Below are 22174 nucleotides of genomic sequence, written 5' to 3'. Positions count from 1 at the left end.
TTCAAGTGCACATGGAACATTCTCCAGAACAGATCACATATTAGGTCCTAAAACAGGTCTCAACAAATACAAGAGGATCGAAGTCATACTATGCATCTTTTCTGACCATAGTGCTATGAAACTAGAAGTCAACCAAAATAAAAAGTCTGGAAAGACCATGAATACATGGAGGTTAAACAACATGCTACAAAACAATGAATGGGTCAAACAGGAAACCAAAGAAGAAATTTAAAAATACATGGAAACAAATTAAGATGAAAAGATAATGGCCTAAAACCTTTAGTATGCAATAAAAGCAGTCCTACAAGAGAAGTGTATAGCAATACAAGCCTACCTCAAGAAGCAAGGAAAATCTAAAATAAGCAACCTAATCTTAAACCTAAATCATCTAGGAAAAGAACAATAAATGAAGCCTAAAAACTAGTGGAGGAAAGGAAATAATAAGGATTAGAGCAGAAATAAATGATATGGAAACTGAAAAAAAACAATAGAACAGATCAATGAAACTTAGAGCTGGTTCTTTGGGAAAAAAAATCAATGAAATTGATAAACCTTTAGCCAGACTCATCAAAAAGAGAAGAAAAAGGACCCAAGTAAGTAAAATCACAAATGAGGAAAGAAATAACAACCAACACCACAGAAATGCAACAATGTGGAGAAAGGCGAACCTTCTTGCACTGTTGGTAGGAATGCAAACTGATGCAGCCATTCCAGAAAACAATATGGAGGTTCCTCAAAAAGTAGAACCACTCTATGATCCAGTAATTGCACTACTGGATATTTACTCAAATACAAAAATACTAATTCAAAGGGATAAACACACCCTGATGTTTATAGTAGCATATCTACAAGATCCAAGTTATGGAAAGAGCTGTAGTGTCTATCCACTGATGAATGGATAAAGAAGAAGTGGTACATATATACAGTGGACTATTACTCATTCATAAAAATGAGTGAAATCTTGCCATTTACAACAATATGGATAGAGGTAGGGAGTATTACGCTAAGCGAAATAAGTCAGTCAGAGAAATATAAATATAATATGATTGGCTCCATTTCTCTGTAGCTCTGTGCCCTTGGATGAATCCCTTAACCTGTTCCAGCCTCCTCTTTCACAACTGTAAAATGAGCATTATAATGGTGCTTCCCTCATATGATTGTTAAAAGAAATGAGCGGTATGATGTGTGGAAGGCCAGGGTCTCGCTATTCCCTCTACAGCAGAGTAAGACGAGTACTCCAGAGACAGACCACCCCAGCCTGAATTCTGCCTCTTCCCCCTCCTTCTAGTGACCCTCAGTGGTTATGCATTTTCTCCCTGCTTTATTAGCACAAATATAAATGAGTATCACCATACATGTCTCAAACTATTGTTATGAGCATTAAAGGAGTTAAAAATGTAATGTGCATAGAACAGTGCCTGACACTGAACAGAAACTCTGTAAATGTTAGTTATGATGATGCCATTTTTATTGTTATTATTAGTATCTTCATTATCTTATGTCATGCCACGTGGCACTGGAGCTGAGCTGTTACTCATGGGCTGTCTGGATAGTCCTAGGCTTTATCTAAGATTAAATAAAATCAGAAAAGAGACAGAATTTGACCATACAAGAATTAGAAATAGCTCCCTGTTAAAACAAACAACCAAATGAATAACCAGATAAACACAAACGGCTAAACATGGCCAATGGAGAAATGACAAATCGAGAAGTAAACCGGTAGTAAATATCACATATAAAACTGACTTTTTTCTTTCTTTTTTTTTTTTTAAAGATTTTATTTATTTATTTGACAGACAGAGATCACAAGTAGGCAGAGAGAAAGGCAGGCAGAGTTGGGGGGGGAAGCAGGCTCCCTGCTGAGCAGAGAGCCCGATGCGGGGCTCAATCCCTGGGATCACGACCTGAGCCAAAGGCAAGGCTTTAACCCACTGAGCCACCAGGCGCCCAACTTTTTTCTTTTATATAAAGAAGTTGTAGAATAAAACAGAAGAGCTCCGAATCCCAATTGGTATATCGGCAATGAGAGAAACAGTTCAAAACTAGATTCAGTTAGGGGCGCCTATGTGGCTCAGTTGGTTAAGCGTCTGCCTTCACTTGGATCGTGATCCCAGGATCCTGGGTTCGAGCCCTGCATTGGGCTCCCTGCTCTGTGGGGAGCCTGCTTCTCCCTCTCCCCCTGCCTTCTCTGTCTGTCATGAATAAATAAAATAAAATCTAGAACAGCAACAACAAGACCAGGATCCAGTTAGAGAACAAACACATGAACAACTTCAGCCTCACTAATGCAACCCAAATAGCATCAAAGTTTCTAGTTTTTCCTTTTATTTTCAAATAAAACCATTCAAGTCCCCAGTCTGCATGGTTACAGGAGAGCAGCCTCTCCTGAGGATTTCAGAGGCATGATGAGTTTCTGGCTACCTCTCATGTTCTCTTTTTCTGGACTATTTCTTCCAGCGGCTCCCCAACACTTCGGACTAGCTCATCCTTCCTTCCTTCACTGCTCCAGAGTTCTCTGATGGACTTCATCCCCTTACTAGGATGCAGTCACTTCTTGAATTACACAGATTAACACCCACACAAGTGGATGACCACCCTTAATAAAAATCCATTATCAAATTAATCAACTAGGTCCCAGGCACTCTGTCTTTGAGGGCCGGGAAAGGAGTGTTGCATGTTGGTGATGTGGTCTACAAGGATGTTAACCTCTCTTCCAAGACATCTTGAAGATACTTCTTGGAACTCAACTATGATAGCCCCATCCTCCAAAGAGATCAAAGCATTGGAAAATATTCTAAGGGAAGTTTTAAGGACTTAGAACAAAAGGGCTACTTGCCAATGTAAGGGAAGAAATAAGAAATAAGAGCCTAAATCTGGGAGGTCCACCTGATCTAATAAGTATTCCAGACAGAGAAAAAGGAGGGTAAGACATTGTCAAAGTAACAAAGCAAAGAAATTCCTGCAAGACATGAATCTCTTCACTATGCCCAGCAAAATAAATGGTAGAAGGCACCTCCTCTTGGAATTTTAGAACAATTTTAGAATAATGTCAGACAATGATCCTCAAAGTTTCCAGAGAGAAAGAGAAAAGCACATACAAACAATCAGAAACCAAGATGGCATTGCACTTCTCAATACCAGAAACTAGAAAATAAAATTTTGTGAGGCAAATTATTTGGAACAATCAAACAAATATGAAGCAGGACATTTAAGTTCTTACTCTAAATTAAACCTCAAAGACTCTGTTAGGAAATTATGGGAAGATATGTTCCACTAAAGATGTAAAAACCAAGAAAGACAATGCTATGCATTCTCTATACTCTTTCTGCCATACAGATACAAAAGATACAAGAAGCTTCAGGAACATAACAAACCATAAATATCTAGTAAACTAATTAGGAAATGATGAGTTTTGCTTACCTATTACTTTTGTTTTTAATATAGTTTGTTTAATTGCAAGCCTCTGCAATTGAATTTTTTTAAGATTTTTAAAATTTATTTATTTGACAGAGAGAGATCACAAGTAAGCAGAGAGGCAAGCAGAGAGAGAGAGGAGGAAACAGGCTCCCTGCTGAGCAGAGAGCCCGATGTGGGACTCGATCCCAGGACCCTGAGATCATGACCTGAGCCGAAGGCAGCAGCTTAACCCACTGAGCCACCCAGGCACCCTGCAATTGAATTTTTAATCATTGTTCCTTTTAACAACTGGTTCACAAAATTCTTAAAAAATTAAACATTGGATCTTATGAGCTGATATAACCCAGCTCTAGCACACCACTGGATATATTAGAAGATATCTTAGTAAGTGTGATTTAGTAATTTTTTCAGATTCAGTCTAAACATTGCACATATTTGGTTGCCAGCGAGGAAATCTAGGGAGATTCCTCACGCTAACTTATCTTACAGGGTGTCTGTTATGTGACAGCATTTCTCTATTTGGTCTACACATAAAGCAAGTTATTAATAAAGCTATAATAATAACTGGTACCTGAACGAGAAATCCAGACCTTCCTCCTTTCCTTCTCTACTGTTTTCCCTTTGTTACTCTTTTGTTTAGCCTATAAATTTTATTTTCTCCCATTTTTGAGGAGTCTCCATTCCTATCCTGCCCCTTGCCTTCCATCCTGATTTTCTGTTTTTGGTCCCCTTTTCTTTCCAATATGTTTTTGCTTTCTCCTTTAATCAGCTGCCCTTTCTGACTTTTAAAAAACCTTCCATGTTCTCTCTCTTTTCTTCTTTACTCTTTATTTAGTATTTGCTCATCTTCACTCTTCTCTCCCCCATTCCACCTCTAATATATGAATATCTTCCTCTTGCTCAATTTCCTTCTCTGTCTACTGTGGTCAACTTTTCTTTATTGCTGCCTTTGCTTCTATTTCTTCTGACAGCCTTTTCTCAGTGTCATAGCTTATGGTCAGGATGGAGACTCATCCTTAAGGTACTTTCTGAAGAAAAGAAATCCAATTACATATATAATATATTACATATTACATATATGTGTAATATACATATTACATATATATGTATTTTATATATATATGTAATATATTATATATGTTATATATATGTTAACATATTATATATTATATATGTTACATATCTATATATTAATCTGTATATCTATATATAAAATATATATATTCTTTCTTATCCTTAAAGGCTTTGTGGGTAATTTCTGAGGATACAGGTCTCATAGATGTTTCTACAACAGTGATCATTTGCAGAGTGCACAGGATCATTTGAGAAAGGGAATAAGAACTGAAGTCAGGACAGGTGAGGAAATGAGAAATACCAATATTTGGCATTGCTGGGGAAAATTCTGTGGATGAATAGGAGTTCCAGTTTGTTAGCTAATTGTAGGATGGTCATTAATTAACTTAAGGCTTTAGCTCTACTTGTTCAATATGGCAGCCACGGACCACATGTGGCTATCAAGTGTGTGAAATGTGGCAAGTCTGTGTCGAAGTTGGCTCTAAGTGTAAAATACATACCAGATTTCTAAGACACTGTATGAAAAAAAGATATGAAATATCTCAGTAGTTTTTATATTGAATATATGTTAGTATTTTGATATAGTGATTTAATATATTATTAAAACTAATTTAAGCTGTTTCTTTTTGTCTCTTGAAATATAGTTACTAGATAACTTGAAGTTACCTGTGTGACTTGCATTATTTCTACACTCTGTTGGATTGTGCTGCTCTGGTCCTTGAAAATGAAGTATTTACCAAAATCTCTGCAAAGTCTTTCTTTGGGTTTCCATTAAGAATTTAGGGCCATTCAATTTATCTGTTCAAACTACAATTTTCCTCCCCTCCTTATACTTGTCAAGTATAGTCAATTTTAGTGTATGTGCTGCCGAAGTGAGCACTCGAGTTTAGTAAGTGAATGATACAGAATTGGAATTTCCTAACCATGTGAGAATATTGTTACCTTTTATTTTTCAGAAATATAATTTAGAAAAAATAAATAGTGCCACTATTTTCTCTTACTGATATTTATAATTATAGACGAGCTTTATTTCTCAATGAACATGTGCTTCCTACTAGATTATGAGCTAGCCTGTAGTGGTTTTAAGGGAAACAGCCCAAGTCCCTTAGCTCCACCCGTGGGGAGCCTTGAGTTATGTGACTTTCCTCCCCGGACCTGGGCCCTTGTCAAAGGCAAGACATAAAATGGGCCAGTAGACTATCAGATGGTCCATGGGTCCTCTGACCAATAGAGATGCCATTTGGAGCTCCTTGGATATAAGGAGCCAATCAGATTTCTTATCTTCAGAAAGTCCCCTCAGGACCTCTCTGTCCCACCCTAAGCTATGACACTGAGAAAAGGCTGTAGGAAGAAATAGAAGCAAGGGCATCTGTAAGGAGAAGCTGGCAGTAGAAAGAGAAGGAGATTAAGAAAGAGGAAGGGTCAAAGAGAAGCTGACTCATTACTAGAGTGGAGAACAGCCTTTGCCCGCTTTGGAGAAGACAGTAAGATGGCCCGACCACCAGGAACACTGCAGTGGCCATTTTGCTGGTTCTCTGTGAAGCCCGGCAGTGTGCTGCTATGCTTCCTTCCTTCTCGGAGTGTCTTTAAACTAAATCTCTGTCCACCTGAGGTAATACAGATTCTCTATTCATTGCAATTTATATATGAAGGAAGAAATAGGGCAGGCAGAATTCTGAAATCAGAGGAAGTTATAAGAGGGGGGAAAGTATGTGAGAGAGAGCGTGTGTGTTTGCATGTGGGGGGGAGTTACAACAGCAGACATCGCTGAACCTCAGAGTAAGGGAAGGGGGGGAAGGGACAGAAAAAGGAAAAAAATTTTTGAGAAGAATAAAAAAAAATCACATCCCCAAATGATCAGTTTATGGTTCTGAGCTTACTATTCCTATTGCTAATTGCAAAGGATTTAAATATTTAGATATTTAAATATTTAAGGATTTAAATATTTAGGAATTCCCGGTGAAGGCAGAGAGAGTAGAACATGAACTTCTGGGCACCTAGAATAGGGAAAACACGGTGGGCTTTGGAGCCAGACAGGCTCAGTTTTGAATCCTGACTCCAACCCTTACTGGATGGTGACCTTGGGCAAGTTTCTTATTCTCCCTGAACTAGTTTCATCATTTGTCAAATGGGAATTATATATAAATTTGATGGAGTTTCTGGTAAGGATTACCCAATATCTTGTATGTAACACTTCCTATAATATTTCCGGTCCTTATTTTAGGAGGTAAAGGCAAGGTGCTTTTTTTTTTTTTTTTTAAGGTTTTATTTATTTATTTGACAGAGAGAGACAGTGAGAAAGGGAACACAAACAGGGGAGTGGGAGAGGGAGAAGCAGGCTTCCCACTGAGCAGAGAGACTGATGCAGGGCTTGATCCCAGGACTCTGGGATCGTGACCTGAGCTAAAGGCAGACGCTTAACGACTGAGGCACCCAGGCTAAAGGCAGACGCTTAACGACTGAGGCACCCAGGCGCTCCAAGGTGTTTTGATAATGACGGTGGAGACACAGAATACTTCCCTTTAACTGGGCTTGACTTGGTTTTGGTGAGCATATTTTAAAATAGTAAAGAAAACTTTTTCCATTCACTGACAGAGTGAAGTGTTTAGACAGTTTGGGCTCTGGGAAAAGGAAGACTATGTCTCTAGACACCAAAAAACCCAAGTCATGTTTTTTTTTTTTTCTTGAGAGGACAATACAGACTGTGGGTGTGCTAATCATAGTGGCTTGAGAATTTCTGAGATGAAAGGGATTTTAGAGCTTAGTTTATCCAATAAGCTGGAAGGACCCTCCCCCAGGCTCCTGATGGATGTGCGTTCGGGACCTATTTCTATGTGTATATGGACATGTTTGCATATGTTTAGGTGTGCCTTACGTAGACTGTTCATTTCGGTTGGTGTTTTTCCTTCTACTCTTACTTATTGTGGGATTTCCCCCTCTAAATTTTTTTAAAGATTTTCCTTATTTATTTGAGACAGAGCATGAGAGAGCTGCAGAAGCTGAGGGAGAAGCACACTCCCCGCTGAGCAGGGAGCCCAACATGGGGCTCGATCTCAGGACCCTGGGATCATGACTTGAGCTGAAGGCAAACACTGAATGACTGAGCCACCCAGGTGTCACCTCCCCCTCTAAATTATGTGTAGAAATACATGTATTATATTTTTATGAAAAATACCAATATTATTGTTTAAAAAAAAATCTTTTTTTAAGAAAGTACCCCTCCCCATTTTCACATTTAAATGAACCCATTATAATCATTCATTTTTGAATTGGCCATTCCTCCTGTGAACAATCCATTTGGAAGAGGTTTTTTGTTTGTTTGTTTGTTTGTTTGTTTTTTAAAGCTTTTATTTATTTATTTGACAGACAGATCACAAGTAGGCAGAGAGGCAGGCAGAGAGAGAGAGGAGGAAGCAAGCTCTCCACTGAGCAGAAAGCCCAATGCGGGGTTCGATCCTAGGACCCTGAGATGATGACCTGAGCTGAAGGCAGAGGCTTTAACCCGTGAGCCACCCAGGCGCCCCTGGAAGTTTTTATCTTCATGAGTGACATCCAACAGTGTCACCTGAAATTTAAGCATCAATAAAATCTCAAAACCCATTGCTTTGAAAAAGTTGATGTGTACTCCTGTAATCTATATAAATAGTGCCATGTTTGTTTTATCATGTTACTTCAAAATAGGGCCTCTAGCTAACCCCTTCCCACTCTTTTCTAGTCAGATTAGTGAAATTATGGAGTCACCATTCCTAGCTTTCTGGTCACCCCTTAGCCATCCCACCGTTTGATGGGTAGACTAACTGATCTGATCTGAACCTTGATGGAAGACACCATCAAAGTGCTCTAAAAGGCTTCAGGAAATAATATGGCGGTTCTGCAAAAAAATTAAATATAAAATTGCCATAGGATCCAGCAATTCCACTTTAGGTATAAACCCCAAAGAACTGAAAGCAAGGACTCGAACGGACGTTTGTACACCCATGTTCATAACAACATTATTCACAAGAGCCAAAAGGCAAACCCAACCTGCATATCCATGGATGGATGAATGGATAAACAAAATATGGTGTCTACACACAGTAAATTACTATTCAGGCTGAAAAAAAGGAAATTTGAATACATACTACAACATGAAAGAATACAGTCCTATCTTGCCATTCTTTTAATTTAATATATATTTTTTTAAGATTTTATTTATTTATTTGACAGAGAGAGATATGATGAGAGAGAGAGAGAGCACAGGCAGGGGGAGTGGGAGAGGGAGAAGCAGGCTGCCCGCTGAGCAGGGAGCCCGATGTGGGACTCAATCCCCCAGGACCTCGGCATCATGACCTGAGCAACCCAGGAGCCCCCACTTTTATTAAAAGATTTTATTTTTACTTATTTATTTGGCAGAGACAGAGGGGCTGTGTGTGTGTTTGTGTGTGTGTGTGTGTGTGTGTGTGTGTACAAGCACATGCACGAGTGAGGGGAGGGAGCCCGACACCAATGCGGGACTCAATCTCACAACCCTAAGATCATAACTGAGCCACCAGGTGACTCCTCCCTTACCATTCTTTGGCAAGAGTTGTGAATACATTTTTCTTTAACAGAACTTTGATCTTGAAGTCAGAAAGAGAGCATTAGAGAAAAAAAATAAATAAAGGAACCAGACTAGTGATGGAGGGTATGGCAATGGGCCTTATCCCCACCGCCATATAGAGAGAAGGAGTTCCCTGAGAATCAGTTTTTGATTTGATTTGGTTTGATTTGATTTTTTTTTAAGCAGTCTCCATAGCCTGAGATCGGGGCCTGAGCCAAAATCAAGAGTTAGACTTTTAACTGACAGAGCCACCCAGGTGCCCTGAGAAACAAATTTTAGGCAGGGAGGTCAGACTATTCCAATATGAAAGGCAAAATGACATATGCGTGGACCTAACTGCTCTTGTGGAAGGTATTAGAAACCCTTTTTGTTTGTTTTGGTTATTACTAGACCAGAAAGAGGTGACTGGGGCCCAAAGAATTCTCACTGAAGGAAATGAGATTTCAGAGAACAGATTGGAAGGATCTAAACCGTGCCACCCCTACAAGAGACTATAGTCCCAAGAAGCTCTAGAGAAGTGTCTTCCTTTTTTTTTTCCTTTTTTAAAAAGATTTACTCATTTATTTGAGAGAAATGAGTGGCACATATATTTTTTTAAAGATTTTATTTATTTATTTGCCAGACAGATCACAAGTAGGCAGAGAGGCAGGCAGAGAGAGAGAGGAGGAAGCAGGCTCCCCACTGAGCAGAGAGCCTGATGCGGGGCTCGATCCCAGGACCCTGAGATCATGACCTGAGCTGAAGGCAGAGGCTTTAACCCACTGAGCCACCCAGGTGCCCCAGCAGTGCATATTTGAGCACATCTGAGCAGGGGGTAGGGCAGAGGGAGGAGAAAGAGAGAGAATCTTAAGCAGACTCCCTGCTGATTATGGAGGCCACAGTGTGACTCAATCTCTCCACCCAGAGATCATGACCTGAGCAAACACCAAGAGTTAAACACTTAACTGCCTGAGCCACCTAGGAGCCCCAAGAAATGCTTAAAATGTTAGACAAAGAGTCAAGAGTAAGTTCAACTGGGAACCCTTTAAAGACTGTGACAGTTCCACCAGGTAGTCCCACAACTGTGGCCACACCTGAGGTGGGAGGTCTGAGAAGATGAGCATAGCTTCAAGCATTGCCCGTGAGTTTGGAGGTGACTCAGTTATTCGGAGAGAAGAGGGAAAAAAGAAGGAAATTCTGATATACACTACAACATGGAAGAACCTCAAAAACACTGTGTACTAAATGAACAAAGCATGTCACGAAAGGGCAAACAAAATTCCACGATTCCACTCGTATGCGGTGCCTTCAGTAGTCAAACTTAGCGAGACAGAGAGTGGAGGCCAGGGGCTAAGAGAAGGAGGGAGGTGGGGGGTGGAAAGGTGGGGGTTGGCTGGTGGGGAGTAGTTTAAGGGGTCGAGAGCTAACGTTTGGGAAGATGAAAAGATCTGCAGATGGATAGTGTGACGGTTGCACAACCACGTGAGTGGGCTTCGTGGCACTACACTTAAAAAAATGGTAGTTATCATGAATGAGTATTTTACTGCCATTTTTTACAAAGTGCTTGAAGAGTGTAATGAGTTTATGTGACGTGTAATGCCGCTAGCGTGCAGTAGGGGGCAAAGGAGCTTCAGCTTCAACCGGAAAAGCTTGATTTCCCGTGCCCCTGCAGGCAGTCCAGCCCAGTGGATGAACCATTCCCGCCTACAGCCCCTCTGGACCTGTGGCAAGCCCCAGCGGTAAGAACTGCCAGCCCTGTTCGCTCTAACACTCTTGACAAAGAAGGGTTCAATGGGTCTTTTCTAAAGAAGGGATCATTAGAACTCCCGTACCTGGAAGGAAAGTAGTCTTATAACTCAGATTTTTAGTATTTATTATTGTGCCTATGTTAATCTCAAGATGAATGATTAACAAGTGACCTTGGGGCTCCTGATCTAAGAAACTGTCTTGCAGGCACTCGACCCTATAGGGTTTCCTTTCACTGGTTGCCGATTAAAACCTGATCAGTCCTTCTACCCAGAATGGAGGCTCCCATCATGGTGGTGAGGTTTCTCCAGCTTTTATTTTTCCTTTCATGCATGTAAATAACATCTGCTGTTTAGCTATTGAAAGCATCGTTGTTGCTCCTTTACTGGTTTTAAAGTTCTGCATGTATGCTATAGGGCGGAAAGTAGGGGCACACCTGATGGATTTTGTACAATGTAGACCTTGTTCTGTTGCCTGCAGAAGTCCGGAGTGGCCAAAGATGGCCAGGTGGCTGCTGTAGGCTACAGAATGATTAATAGCCCTTGGGCATTTGAGTCCTAGGAGAGCTTTCTCACAGACCACCTGTGCTGAGTTATGAATTAGGGTTCTGTGTACTTTCTAAGTTGTGTTCAACTTCTTGTGAATTCGTAGCTTAGGAATGCACATAGGCAAAGTGTCTTGTGCTTTATGACACCTAGCTGAGTGTCCAGTAGCACTGCTTGCCACTCACAGAGAGGCACGAGGGGTGGGAAAAGTGGAAGAAGTCACCATGACAGCTAGCTCTGATGATGGAATCAAGGTGGATGATCACATCCCAAATGACTTTATTTCAGGTTTTGTAATGTCTTCCGTTTGGGTTCTGGGAAGGGACTAGAAAGGTCTGGGTTCAAATCCATACTCTATCCCTGGGTTACCTTGGGTGACTTACTTAACCTCTGAGTTTTAGCTCCTTCATTTGTGAAGTAGGGGATAAAAATGGTCGCCACTCTGTTGAGTTGTTGAAGGGATTGAACAAGATAACATATGAAAGCATGCAGCTCAATGCCGGCCACGTGGGAAGCTTTCAAAAAGTTTCATCCTTGCTCTTTCTTCTGTTGCAAAGATCACTTCCCCTGCTGTGAGGTTTTAACCCCTTCTCCACTTTTTTGCTTCACTAGAAAAAGAGGCGATTGATTGTTCTTTGGTCAACCACCAACAGTCATTTCATAGTGTCTTTTGATTTGGACTTTTAAATTATGAGCTAACAAAGAAAGTCATTTTCTGTTTTTCACCTGCTCTCAGCAGAGCAGAGCAGTAGTAGGGATATGACAATATAGAATACATATTTAATGCATCTTTCATTAAAAAAATTACATCCTACTTTTTAAAATGTTGAAATGAAACGCCATAGGCACAGGTACTAACTAAGAAATAGGACCTTTTTATTTTATTATATTTAGAGAAGTTCAAAAAGCGTTGGCTCCTCTCCCTTCTTTAGAATAAGTTACAGATGAGGTTGTGGTATCGGGCAGGTCAGTAAAATATAGAGAAGTCAGTAAGATATGAAAGCTATGACACCTCATTTCAGGGGGTTCCAGAGGTAGCAGCTGGGTTGGATTCTGCTGCATTTTTCAGGGGCCATAGCCCCCAAACCCAGGAGCTACATTTGCAGTCAAATGCTCTGCCGCTGAGCTATATCCCCTGGGAGCTACATTTGAAGTATTCTGTGAATTGATAATGTCAAATACACTTTTGTCAGCTTAATGACTGCCGGGGTCCTGCCAAGCCACATCGGATCCTGAGACAAAAGGAAAAACCAGGATTAATGATCCCGTCTTTATGAAAAATTTTCACATTTTGTTCGTTGTGGATTTTTAGGTTAAAATTAATTTTTTAAAATGTTTCATTAAAAAGTTATTTATCTTGATTATTGAGTTTCTTGACACCCTTTAAAACTGATGCCAGAAATTGCCCAACTCTGGGCCTAGATGACTGCCACCATTTGTGAAAATCTACATGTGACGACAGTGATATGTATACATTATCTTTTTTTAGGACTCTGCACAAAATACATTTACAGATGAAAAAAGGGAACCCTTCAGCAGTTAAATAAATGGTCTAATTTAACACAGCCAGTAAGTTGCTAAGTAGGACTTGAACACAAATCTATCAATCCCTAACACTAAACTCAATTCTCTGACCATTGAGCACTGCACCATATCAGGAACTCACAACACAAATTCGTTCATTTGACACACACTTTTGAGAGCATATTATATGCCACCTTGTGCTAAGAGATACAAAATTGAAATCATTCATTCATCTATACATTTAAAAAGCATTTACTGAGCATGTGCTATGTGCACTATTCTATGTGGCAGGGATACAGAAGTCCGCAGGGTCGTCAGCTCCTTTCTTATGGTTGTAAGAGACAGTCAATACATAAATGAACCAAGGTTTCAGATAGCACTATGTTTCGAAGAGACATAAAATAAGGTGATGTGAACTACTACAAGTCAGCCTCTTTTTTTTTAAAGATTTTATTTATTTATTTGAGAGAGAGAGTGTGTTACTGGGAGGGGGAAGGAGAGGCAGAGGAGAAGGAGAAGCAGACTTCCTGCTGAGCAGGGAGCCCAACACAGGGCTTGATCTCAGGACCCTGAGATCATGACCCGAGCCAAAGTCAGATGCCTAACTGACTGAGCCATCCAGGCATCCCCACAAATTGGGCACTTTAGATTAGGTGGTCAAGTCAGGTCTCTTAGAGGAAATAATCTATAAGGCAGGATCTAAAAGACAAGACAATCCAGCCAAAGAAGGATTGGGGAAACAGCATCCCAAGCAGGGGGACAAGCTAGTGCAGGACGCTAAGGTCAGAGCAAGTGTGGTATGAAGGGAGATCCCAGAAGGAAGCAAGAGCAGCTCAGGGAGGGTGTATGGGTTTTATATTAAGTGTGGCAGTACATAGTTAGGACCCAGGCTGGCTGCTGTAACAAAATACAATGGCTTCAACAAGATAGGACTCAACACAATGGCTCCATCCATGTCAGTCCTTGTAAGGAATTGATATAAAACCTAAAGTGGGTGGTCATTGGCAGACTTACTCGTTAGGTTCCTTGGACTGTATACTGGGACACTTGAAAGAATCAGTATGACTTAGTGACATATAACTTCATTGTAATAAGGTACTATAACATCTTTCAAAACTAATTTACCTTGGCTCACCTAGAGAGACAAGATAGCAGAGTCACTAGGACACCAGGTGCTGGTATATTAACTTAGTGACTCTGAGGCACTTACAGGACCTCTTTAAGCACCACCTTCCATATCTGTAGAAGGTGAACAGTGATAGCACTGACCCTGTAAGGCAGTTGTTGCAAGAATCAAGCTAAATGAAGTTAGTATTACTTAACTCTGTGAATGCTGGTGTTGTTACCTAAAAATACATCAATGGGCCATTGCCTCATTTACATGATAGAGTCAACATAGGGAAGCCATTAGCTATTAGCTATCTGTAGATAGCTATAAGCTATCTGTTGAATAGATATAAATGTACTATTATGGTACTGGTAACAATTTTATTTTGCTGTATTTTTAAAATCTTGAAGATTATCATGAACATAAAGTTATATCATAGAGGCTGTCTTACTATGTTCATGTTTGTTCTTACATTGATGATTGGATGTTATATTAAGGGTTACATAAAAAGGAGATGACCAAAAAAAGACTACCTGGGGTAGATTGGAGGAATATTCTCAGTGGAAAGGTGAAAACCCCAGGCCATCTTCTCAATCCCATTCCCCCACCTAGGGCCTTTGGTGCCCCCGTCCATTGAGCACACAATAGACAAGGAATATCAAAATCAAAGTTTTCTCTTCACAGTCATGGCACAAGATGGTTGAGTATAGCTGTGTCCATTTTCCTATATTCTACAAAACAGTTTTATAAAGTGTTCTCATTTTAAAATTACTTAAAAATGGGAAATATCCACATTTTCTAGGATTTCTTAACAACAACAATGACAAATTTGGACAGGTTCTAGAGAAAGAAAAATCCAGATGAACGTGAGGTAATATTCCAGGTATCCTTTTGTCCGAGTTCTGCCTGTTTTGTCCCCATGTCTATGTACTTATTATTTCATTTATTTATTCCTAAACTCTGTGGGGAGAGTACTATTAAAGACTATTACCTGCATTTTAAAGAGGAGGAAACTCATGGGTGCTGAGGCTTTTGAGAGAAAAGTCAGACTTTAGCTGTTTAATTAGACACAGAACAGAGACAATTGAAGAATTAAGATTTTCACAATATTCATTATCCAAGAAATGTATTAAGCTGCCAGGAACTCTTCTGGACACTGGGACTATAGCAGTGACTAGAACAGATAGAACTTCTGTTCTTTCACAGCTTACATTCTAGTAAGGGGATAAGAAAAGAGAGACCACAAACAAAACAAATGTGTATGTTAGGTGGTGAGAAGTACTAGAAAGAAAAATAACTAAGATAAGGAGAATAGAGAATGATTAGGGAGGAATATTTTGTAGAGGAGCGTCAAAAAAATGCCTATCTGATATGGTGACTGTCATAGAGAGATGTCAAGGGAGTGAAGGAGCATTCAGCTTGTCATCTGGGACAAGTGTATTCTGGAAAAAGAAGGGCAAGTACAAGTTCAAAGATCTAATGTGGGGTCATGCTTGGAAAGGGTAAGGTAAGGAATGACCAGACAAGAGTTGGGAGTTATGCACTGAAGATGTCAGATCTTGCGAGGACTTGGGATTTTTTTCTGGTTAAGATAAGAAGCCAGTGGACGATTTGGAATAAAGGAGTGGCTGATTGTGACATGCCTTTTAAAAATTCCTCTGTCTGTTTGGAGAAAATGACTGAAGAGACACACTATTGGTAGGAAAGATCCCCTGGGACTCTATCAAGAAAAGAGGCAGTAGGGGAGGTGGGGAGAAGTGGTTAGAGTCTAATATTGAATTCATAAACTCTTAAACTTTATGTTCTCCCATACCAGGTGCAGGGGAGGTGAGGGGAAGTGGTTAGAGTCTAATATTAAACATAAATGCTTAAACTTTATGTTCTCCCAACCAGGCATTGGGAAAATACCAAGGCAAGGTAAATAGCTTGGTGAGTTTTCCTGCTTATCCATGCATGTGTCCAATACACACCGACCTTCACTTTCCTCAGACTGGTCACTCTTACAGACAAGTAGGGCAACCAAAAGATATACTCCATAAGAAGATATGGTGTAGGGAGACCTCTCTGGGCTCTTCACACCAACCCATTGTTCTGAGGAGCTGTGTGTGTGTGTGTGCCCATGTACCTGTGCAGGCATGTGTATATATTTTGGCATGGTAGAAAGAAATGGAAACTACTTTCATCATTATTACTGTTATTTGGCAGTGATCCAGATTACTTTTGCCACCAACCTGAAGACATATGGCCCCATAAGGACAGAAACCATTCTGTTCATTTCTGTGTTTTGGACTTTCCATGTACACAGGTAAGTCTTGTTGAAAATCAAATATTAGCTCAAAGGACTCGCTATGTCCACCAATATAAAAGTTAGGGAGAACAATATCTTGACATTAATTTGGGAGCCCATAGTATTCAGTAATTTAAAAAAAATTACTTCATTGAGAACTTAAAACCTGCACATAAATGTTTATAGCCGTTGTAGTCTTAACTGCCAAAACTTGGAAGCAACCAAGATGTCCTTCAGTAGATGAATGGATAAATGAACTATGAAACATCCAGATAATGGAATATTATTCTGTGCTAAAAAGAAATGAGCTATCAAACTATGCGAAAACATGGAGGAACTTTGAATGCATATTAGTAAGAGAAAGAAGCTGAACTGGAAAATCTACATACTGTATGTTTCCAGCTATATGCTATTCTGAAAAAGACAAAACTATGGAGACAAAAACAATTAAAAAAAAAGACAAAACAATCAAAAGACAAAACAATCAAAAAAAGACAAAACAATCAAGATCGGTGGTTGACAGGGGTTGTGGAGCAGGGGGAAGATGAATAAGCAGAGGACAGAGGAATTTTAGGGCATGAATGAATGCATGATGATCAATGCAAGTCATTATACATTCATCCAAACTCACAGAATGTCCAACACCAAGAGTGTGAACTGTAATGTCAGTTACAGATGTCAAGTGATGACAATGCATCAATGTAGATCGATCAATTGCAACAAACGAGCAACGCTGATGGGGCATGTTGATAATGGGGGAGGCCAGGCATGCGTGGAGGTAGGGGGATATGGAAAGTCTCTGTACCTTCCCCTTTCCCTCAATTTTGCTGTGAGCCTTAAGCTTCTCTAAAAGAGTAAAGTCTTAAAATCTTTTACTTTCAGTTTTCTTAAAGCCCTCAGGCTATCAAAATGGCATGGAAGGGAGAGTGTTGAATATGACCTGGCAATGAAATTCCTAAGTTGAACTGGGAAAAAGGCACTTCTGCCAACTATTATATATTTATCTCCCTTGTGGGACTCCTGACTTGCCTCAGCGATGAGGATATGGCACAGTAACTGGCTTGGAAATCTAAAACCCAAGCTCTCAGATCAAGTCAAAGACTCAATGCAGTCAATGTAGGCTGGAACCCTATTCCAAACTCTTGGTGAATAGAGTCATTTTTGGCATTAAAAATAATCTATACTGGGATGCCTGGGTGACTTGGTAAGTTAAGTGTCCAATTCTTGATCTCAGCTCAGGTCTTGATCTCGGGGTGTAAGTTCAAGCCCCATGTTGGGCTCTACACTGGGCATGGAGCCTACTTTAAATAAATAAATAAATCCTATAGAATTTAACAAATGACATAACCACTTCATATTATATGCTTAGTATTATATGTCTTTCCAGGATTTGAACTCATCTTCATCATTCATACGAGGGAACCAGTGATAGAATCCTTGGAGTTACAATGAAACATATCAGAAGCATTTACGTATTTTGTAGTATTGCTGTGTCAGTGCAGGGCTGGGCTTCAAAGTTGCCAGAAGAAAGGGAGTTAACGGCCAATTTCTCCAACATGTTGCTAAGAAAGGTTCCTGCAGACTTGACCCCAACCACAACCACACTGGATTTATCCTACAACCTCCTTTCTCTACTTCAGAGTTCAGATTTTCGTTTTGTCTCTAAACTGAAAGTTTTGATTCTGCGCCATAACAGAATCCAAGAGCTGGAGGTCAAGACCTTTGAATTCAACAGAGAGTTAAGATATTTAGATTTGTCTTATAACAGACTGAAGATTGTAACTTGGTATTCACTGGCAGGTCTCAGACATTTATATCTTTCTTTCAATGATTTTGACACCATGCCTATCTGTGAGGAAACTGGCAACATGTCACATTTGGAAATTCTAGGTTTAAGTGGGGCAAAAATACAAAAATCAGATTTCCAGAAAATTTCTCATTTGCATCTAAATACTGTCTTCCTAGGATTGAAAAGTCTTCCTCATTATGAAGAAGGTAACCTGCCCATCTTAAACACAACAAAACTTCACATTGTTTTACCAATGAACACAAATTTCTGGGTTCTTTTGCGTGATGGGATCAGGACCTCAAAAGTACTAGAAATGACAAATATAGATGGCAAAAGCCAACTTGCAAATTATGAAACTCAACAAAATCTTACTTTAGAGGATTCCAAGACCTCTATTCTATTACTTATTAAGTTGATTTACTCTGGGATGACCTTCTCCTACTCTTCCAGTTTATTCGGCACACATCAATAGAATGCTTCCAAATCCAACATCTAACTTTTGGAGGCAAGGTTTATCTTGACCACAATTCATTTGATTACCCAAAGACTGTAATGAGAACTATGAAATTGGAGCACGTACAATGCAGAGTTTTTTCTGTTCCACAGGAGAGGGTCTACTTGCTTTTTACCAAAATGGATATAGAAAACCTGACTATATCAGATGCACAAATGCCTCACATGCTGTTTCCTGTTTATCCTACAAGATTCCAGTATTTAAATTTTGCTAATAATATCTTAACAAATGACCTGTTTAAGCAACCTATCCAGTTGCCTCATTTGAAAACTCTCATTCTGAAGGGCAATAAATTGGAGACACTTTCTTTAGTGGGTTTCTTTGCCAGCAACACATCCTTGAAGCACTTAGATCTGAGCCAGAATCTGTTACAACATGAAAATGATGAAAATTGCTTTTGGCCAGAAACCTTGATCACTATGAACCTGTCTTCCAACAGATTTGCTGATTCTGTTTTCAGGTGCTTGCCCAGAAGTATTCAAATTCTTGACCTGAATAATAACCAAATTCAAACTGTCCCTAAAGACATTATTCATCTGAAGTCTTTGCAAGAGCTGAATCTTGCATTTAATTTTCTCACTGATCTTCCTGGGTGTAGTCATTTCAGAAAACTCTCAATTCTGAACATTGAAATGAACTTAATTCTGAGCCCATCTCTGGATTTTTTTCAGAGTTGTCAGGAAGTTAAGACTCTGAATGCAAGAAGAAATCCATTCTGGTGTACTTGTGAATTAAGAGATTTCATCCAGCTTGAAAAGTATTCAGAGAGCATGATGATTGGATGGTCAGATTCGTACATCTGCGAATAACCTTTGAATCTAAAGGGGACTCAGTTAAAGGATGTTCATCTTCCTGAATTATCTTGCAACACAGCTCTGTTGATTGTCACCAATGTGGTTATCATGCTAGTTCTGGGGATGGCTGTGGTCTTCTGCTGCTTCTACTTTGATCTGCCCTGGTATCTCAGGATGCTGGGTCAGTGGACACAGACACTGCAGAGGATTAGAAAGACAAACCAAGAACAACTCAAGAGAAATGTCCGGTTCCATGTGTTTATTTCATACAGTGAACATGATTCTATGTGGGTGAAGCATGAATTAATCCCCAATCTAGAGAAAGAAGAGAAATTGATTTGCCTCCATGAGGGACACTTTGACCCTGGCAAGAGTATTACTGAAAATATCATGAACTTCCTTGAGAAAAGCTGTAAGTCCATCTTTGTTTTGTCTCCCAACTTTGTCCAGAGTGAGTGGTGCCATTATGAACTCTACTTTGGCCACCACAGTCTCTTCCATGAAAACTCTGATTATGTCATGTTTATCTTACTGGAACCCATTCCACTCTACTCCATTCCTACCAGGTATCCTAAGCTGAAAGCTCTTCTGGAAAAGAAAGCATACTTGGAATGGCCCAAGGATAGGCGTAAATGTGGACTTTTATGGGCAAATCTTCGAGCTGCTATTAATGTTAATTTATTAGAAACCAGAGAGATATGTGAACTACAGACATTCGTGGAGCTAAATGAAGAGTCTCGAAGTTCTGCAATCTCTTTGATAAGAACAGACTGCCTCTCTTCCCCTGAAAAAAATGCAGGGGAAATTGGGGCCTGCATACATTGTCAGGATAGAAGTTGATAACCCCCTTTATGCTGGTAACTGAGCAATATCATTAAAATGAAAAATGATTATTTTTTTATGTCAGTTCCTGGAAGGATTTCTAAGAATGTATACTACAGAAACACAAGTTTGCAAAGGCTTATGTAAAAAGATGTTCATCCCAACATTGTTTATAATCATGAAAAATCAAAAACAGCTCACATTTCCATAGAATAAAGATTGAGTCAATCAATCATAGTTCATTAATGCAACAGAATATTACACACCCATTAAAAAGAACGAGGTAGTTCTATATTTGCTGGTATGAGGAAAATTATACTAATATGATAGTTTATATATTGAAATAAAAGTCTAAATGAATTTGCACCAGTACATTGGTATAGTAACAGTGGTTTGAGTCTGGGAGGTTGTAGCACAGAAAACTTTTTGTTTCTAGGTTGTATATTTCTTTAACATTGGAATTGCTTAAGTGAATCTGTATTTCTTTTGTAGGTAGGAAAACACAATAAAGATAATTTTTAGGGGCGCCTGGGTGGCTCAGTGGATTAAGCCGCTGCCTTCAGCTCAGGTCATGATCTCAGGGTCCTGGGATCGAGCCCCGAATCAGGTTCTCTGCTCAGCAGGGAGCCTGCTTCCTCCTCTCTCTCTCTGCCTGCCTCTCTGCCTACTTGTGATCTCTCTCTCTGTCAAATAAAATAAATAAAATCTTAAAAAAAAAAAGATAATGTTTAAAGCCTATGCATCCTATCATTTCACTTGATTCTTCCATTCAAGTCTCACCAGTCATAGAATGAAAACAAGCTTTTCTAAATTTTGCAAAATTATATGTTATTTCCCTGATTAAAAATGAGATTCCCCTCATGAGAAAAATTTCTGTGGCTCAGGATGCCTGGGTGGCTCTGTTGGTCAAGAAAAATTTCTGTGACTTATGTAACCATAAAGGAAGAAGACGGCCATATTTAAAATCTGACACCTGTCCCCTCTTACCTCCATGCATCCCATCATTGAGACCTATCAAGTTATGGGCCCTTTCCCAGAACATTCGGTCTCTTTGGTATCATGACTGATCATTGAGGGAATCTTACATATCCTTCAAGGTACAATCCAAATGTCAACTCTTTTTTGAAAACTTCCTCACTTCCAAGTATGATGCTCCTTGATGCTCCATAACACTTCTGACATACTTCTATCACCACACTGATCATATATGTTTTTAAAGTTTCCCTCTCTTATTAGACTATGAGCTCCTCAAAGGCCAGGATAGACTCCCCCGTGCCCTTATTTTCAGCAAACATTTGCTCAGTCCCTGGTTCAGAGAATAAGTCAGTGAATGTTTATGTTAGGTAAGCTAGAGGAACATAGCAGGGACCCAACTGGCTTCGGGTTAGGAAGTCAACTGAGAAGACAAAAATCCAGAATTGAAGAATTTCTGAGTATAGCTTGAATCATGTGAAATTGCCAGTGTGTAGTTGCTCTTGGCCTATAAGAATGTCTACTTTATCTTATTCAATCTAATAAAACTAATTTCCAAAGCAGGGTAAAATTGGGCTTTACATCTATTTTATTTCCTCATAGTTGTAGTCTTATGAATTCCTCATGCTAGCAGTCATTTGAGAAATTGTAATGAAGATGGTCCACCTGAAAGCGTAGGGACAGAATTGGGTCAGTCTCCAAGCCAGATCGTGCTATCATTTGCCTAATGACCAATCTACTGGGAGGAGGCTGAGTGTCTCTCTTCTTCCGTCCTAGTGAGCTCATAACCTGTTTGGTACAAGGGGAAATCCAAGGAAATCACAAAGCAGGGAGAGCAGAGAATGGGGAGAATGCATTTCCAACCAGCCTTTCAGCATCTGGGCCACTGTTGTTAGTGTGACTCATGGCTCCTGGGTGAGTCAGACAGTTGCTCTAGGAGGATTTTGTAAATTTTGAGTAAATGACTCAGTGTGAGACTCTTACCTTTAATGGTTAGTTAACTGGGAACATGTAAAGTAGGTAA

General features: G+C 39.7%; 1 protein-coding gene across 1 annotated transcript; it reads left to right on the top strand.

The window, feature by feature from the left end:
- The first annotated feature begins 9826 nt into the window (after positions 1 to 9826).
- TLR10 (toll like receptor 10) lies at positions 9827 to 20754 on the top strand. The gene is given in 4 exon segments (XM_013062218.2): positions 9827 to 10788; positions 16178 to 16277; positions 17647 to 18458; positions 18461 to 20754. Coding segments are annotated over 2 exon segments (2487 nt in total). The 5' UTR covers positions 9827 to 10788; positions 16178 to 16277; positions 17647 to 17707; the 3' UTR covers positions 20197 to 20754.
- The last annotated feature ends 1420 nt before the right edge of the window (positions 20755 to 22174 follow it).

The sequence above is a fragment of the Mustela putorius genome, unplaced genomic scaffold (assembly GCF_011764305.1).
Source record: "Mustela putorius furo isolate JIRA1106 unplaced genomic scaffold, ASM1176430v1.1 tig00000083_pilon_pilon_pilon, whole genome shotgun sequence".
NCBI lineage: Eukaryota > Metazoa > Chordata > Mammalia > Carnivora > Mustelidae > Mustela > Mustela putorius.
This window is presented reverse-complemented; position numbering and strand designations above follow the sequence as displayed.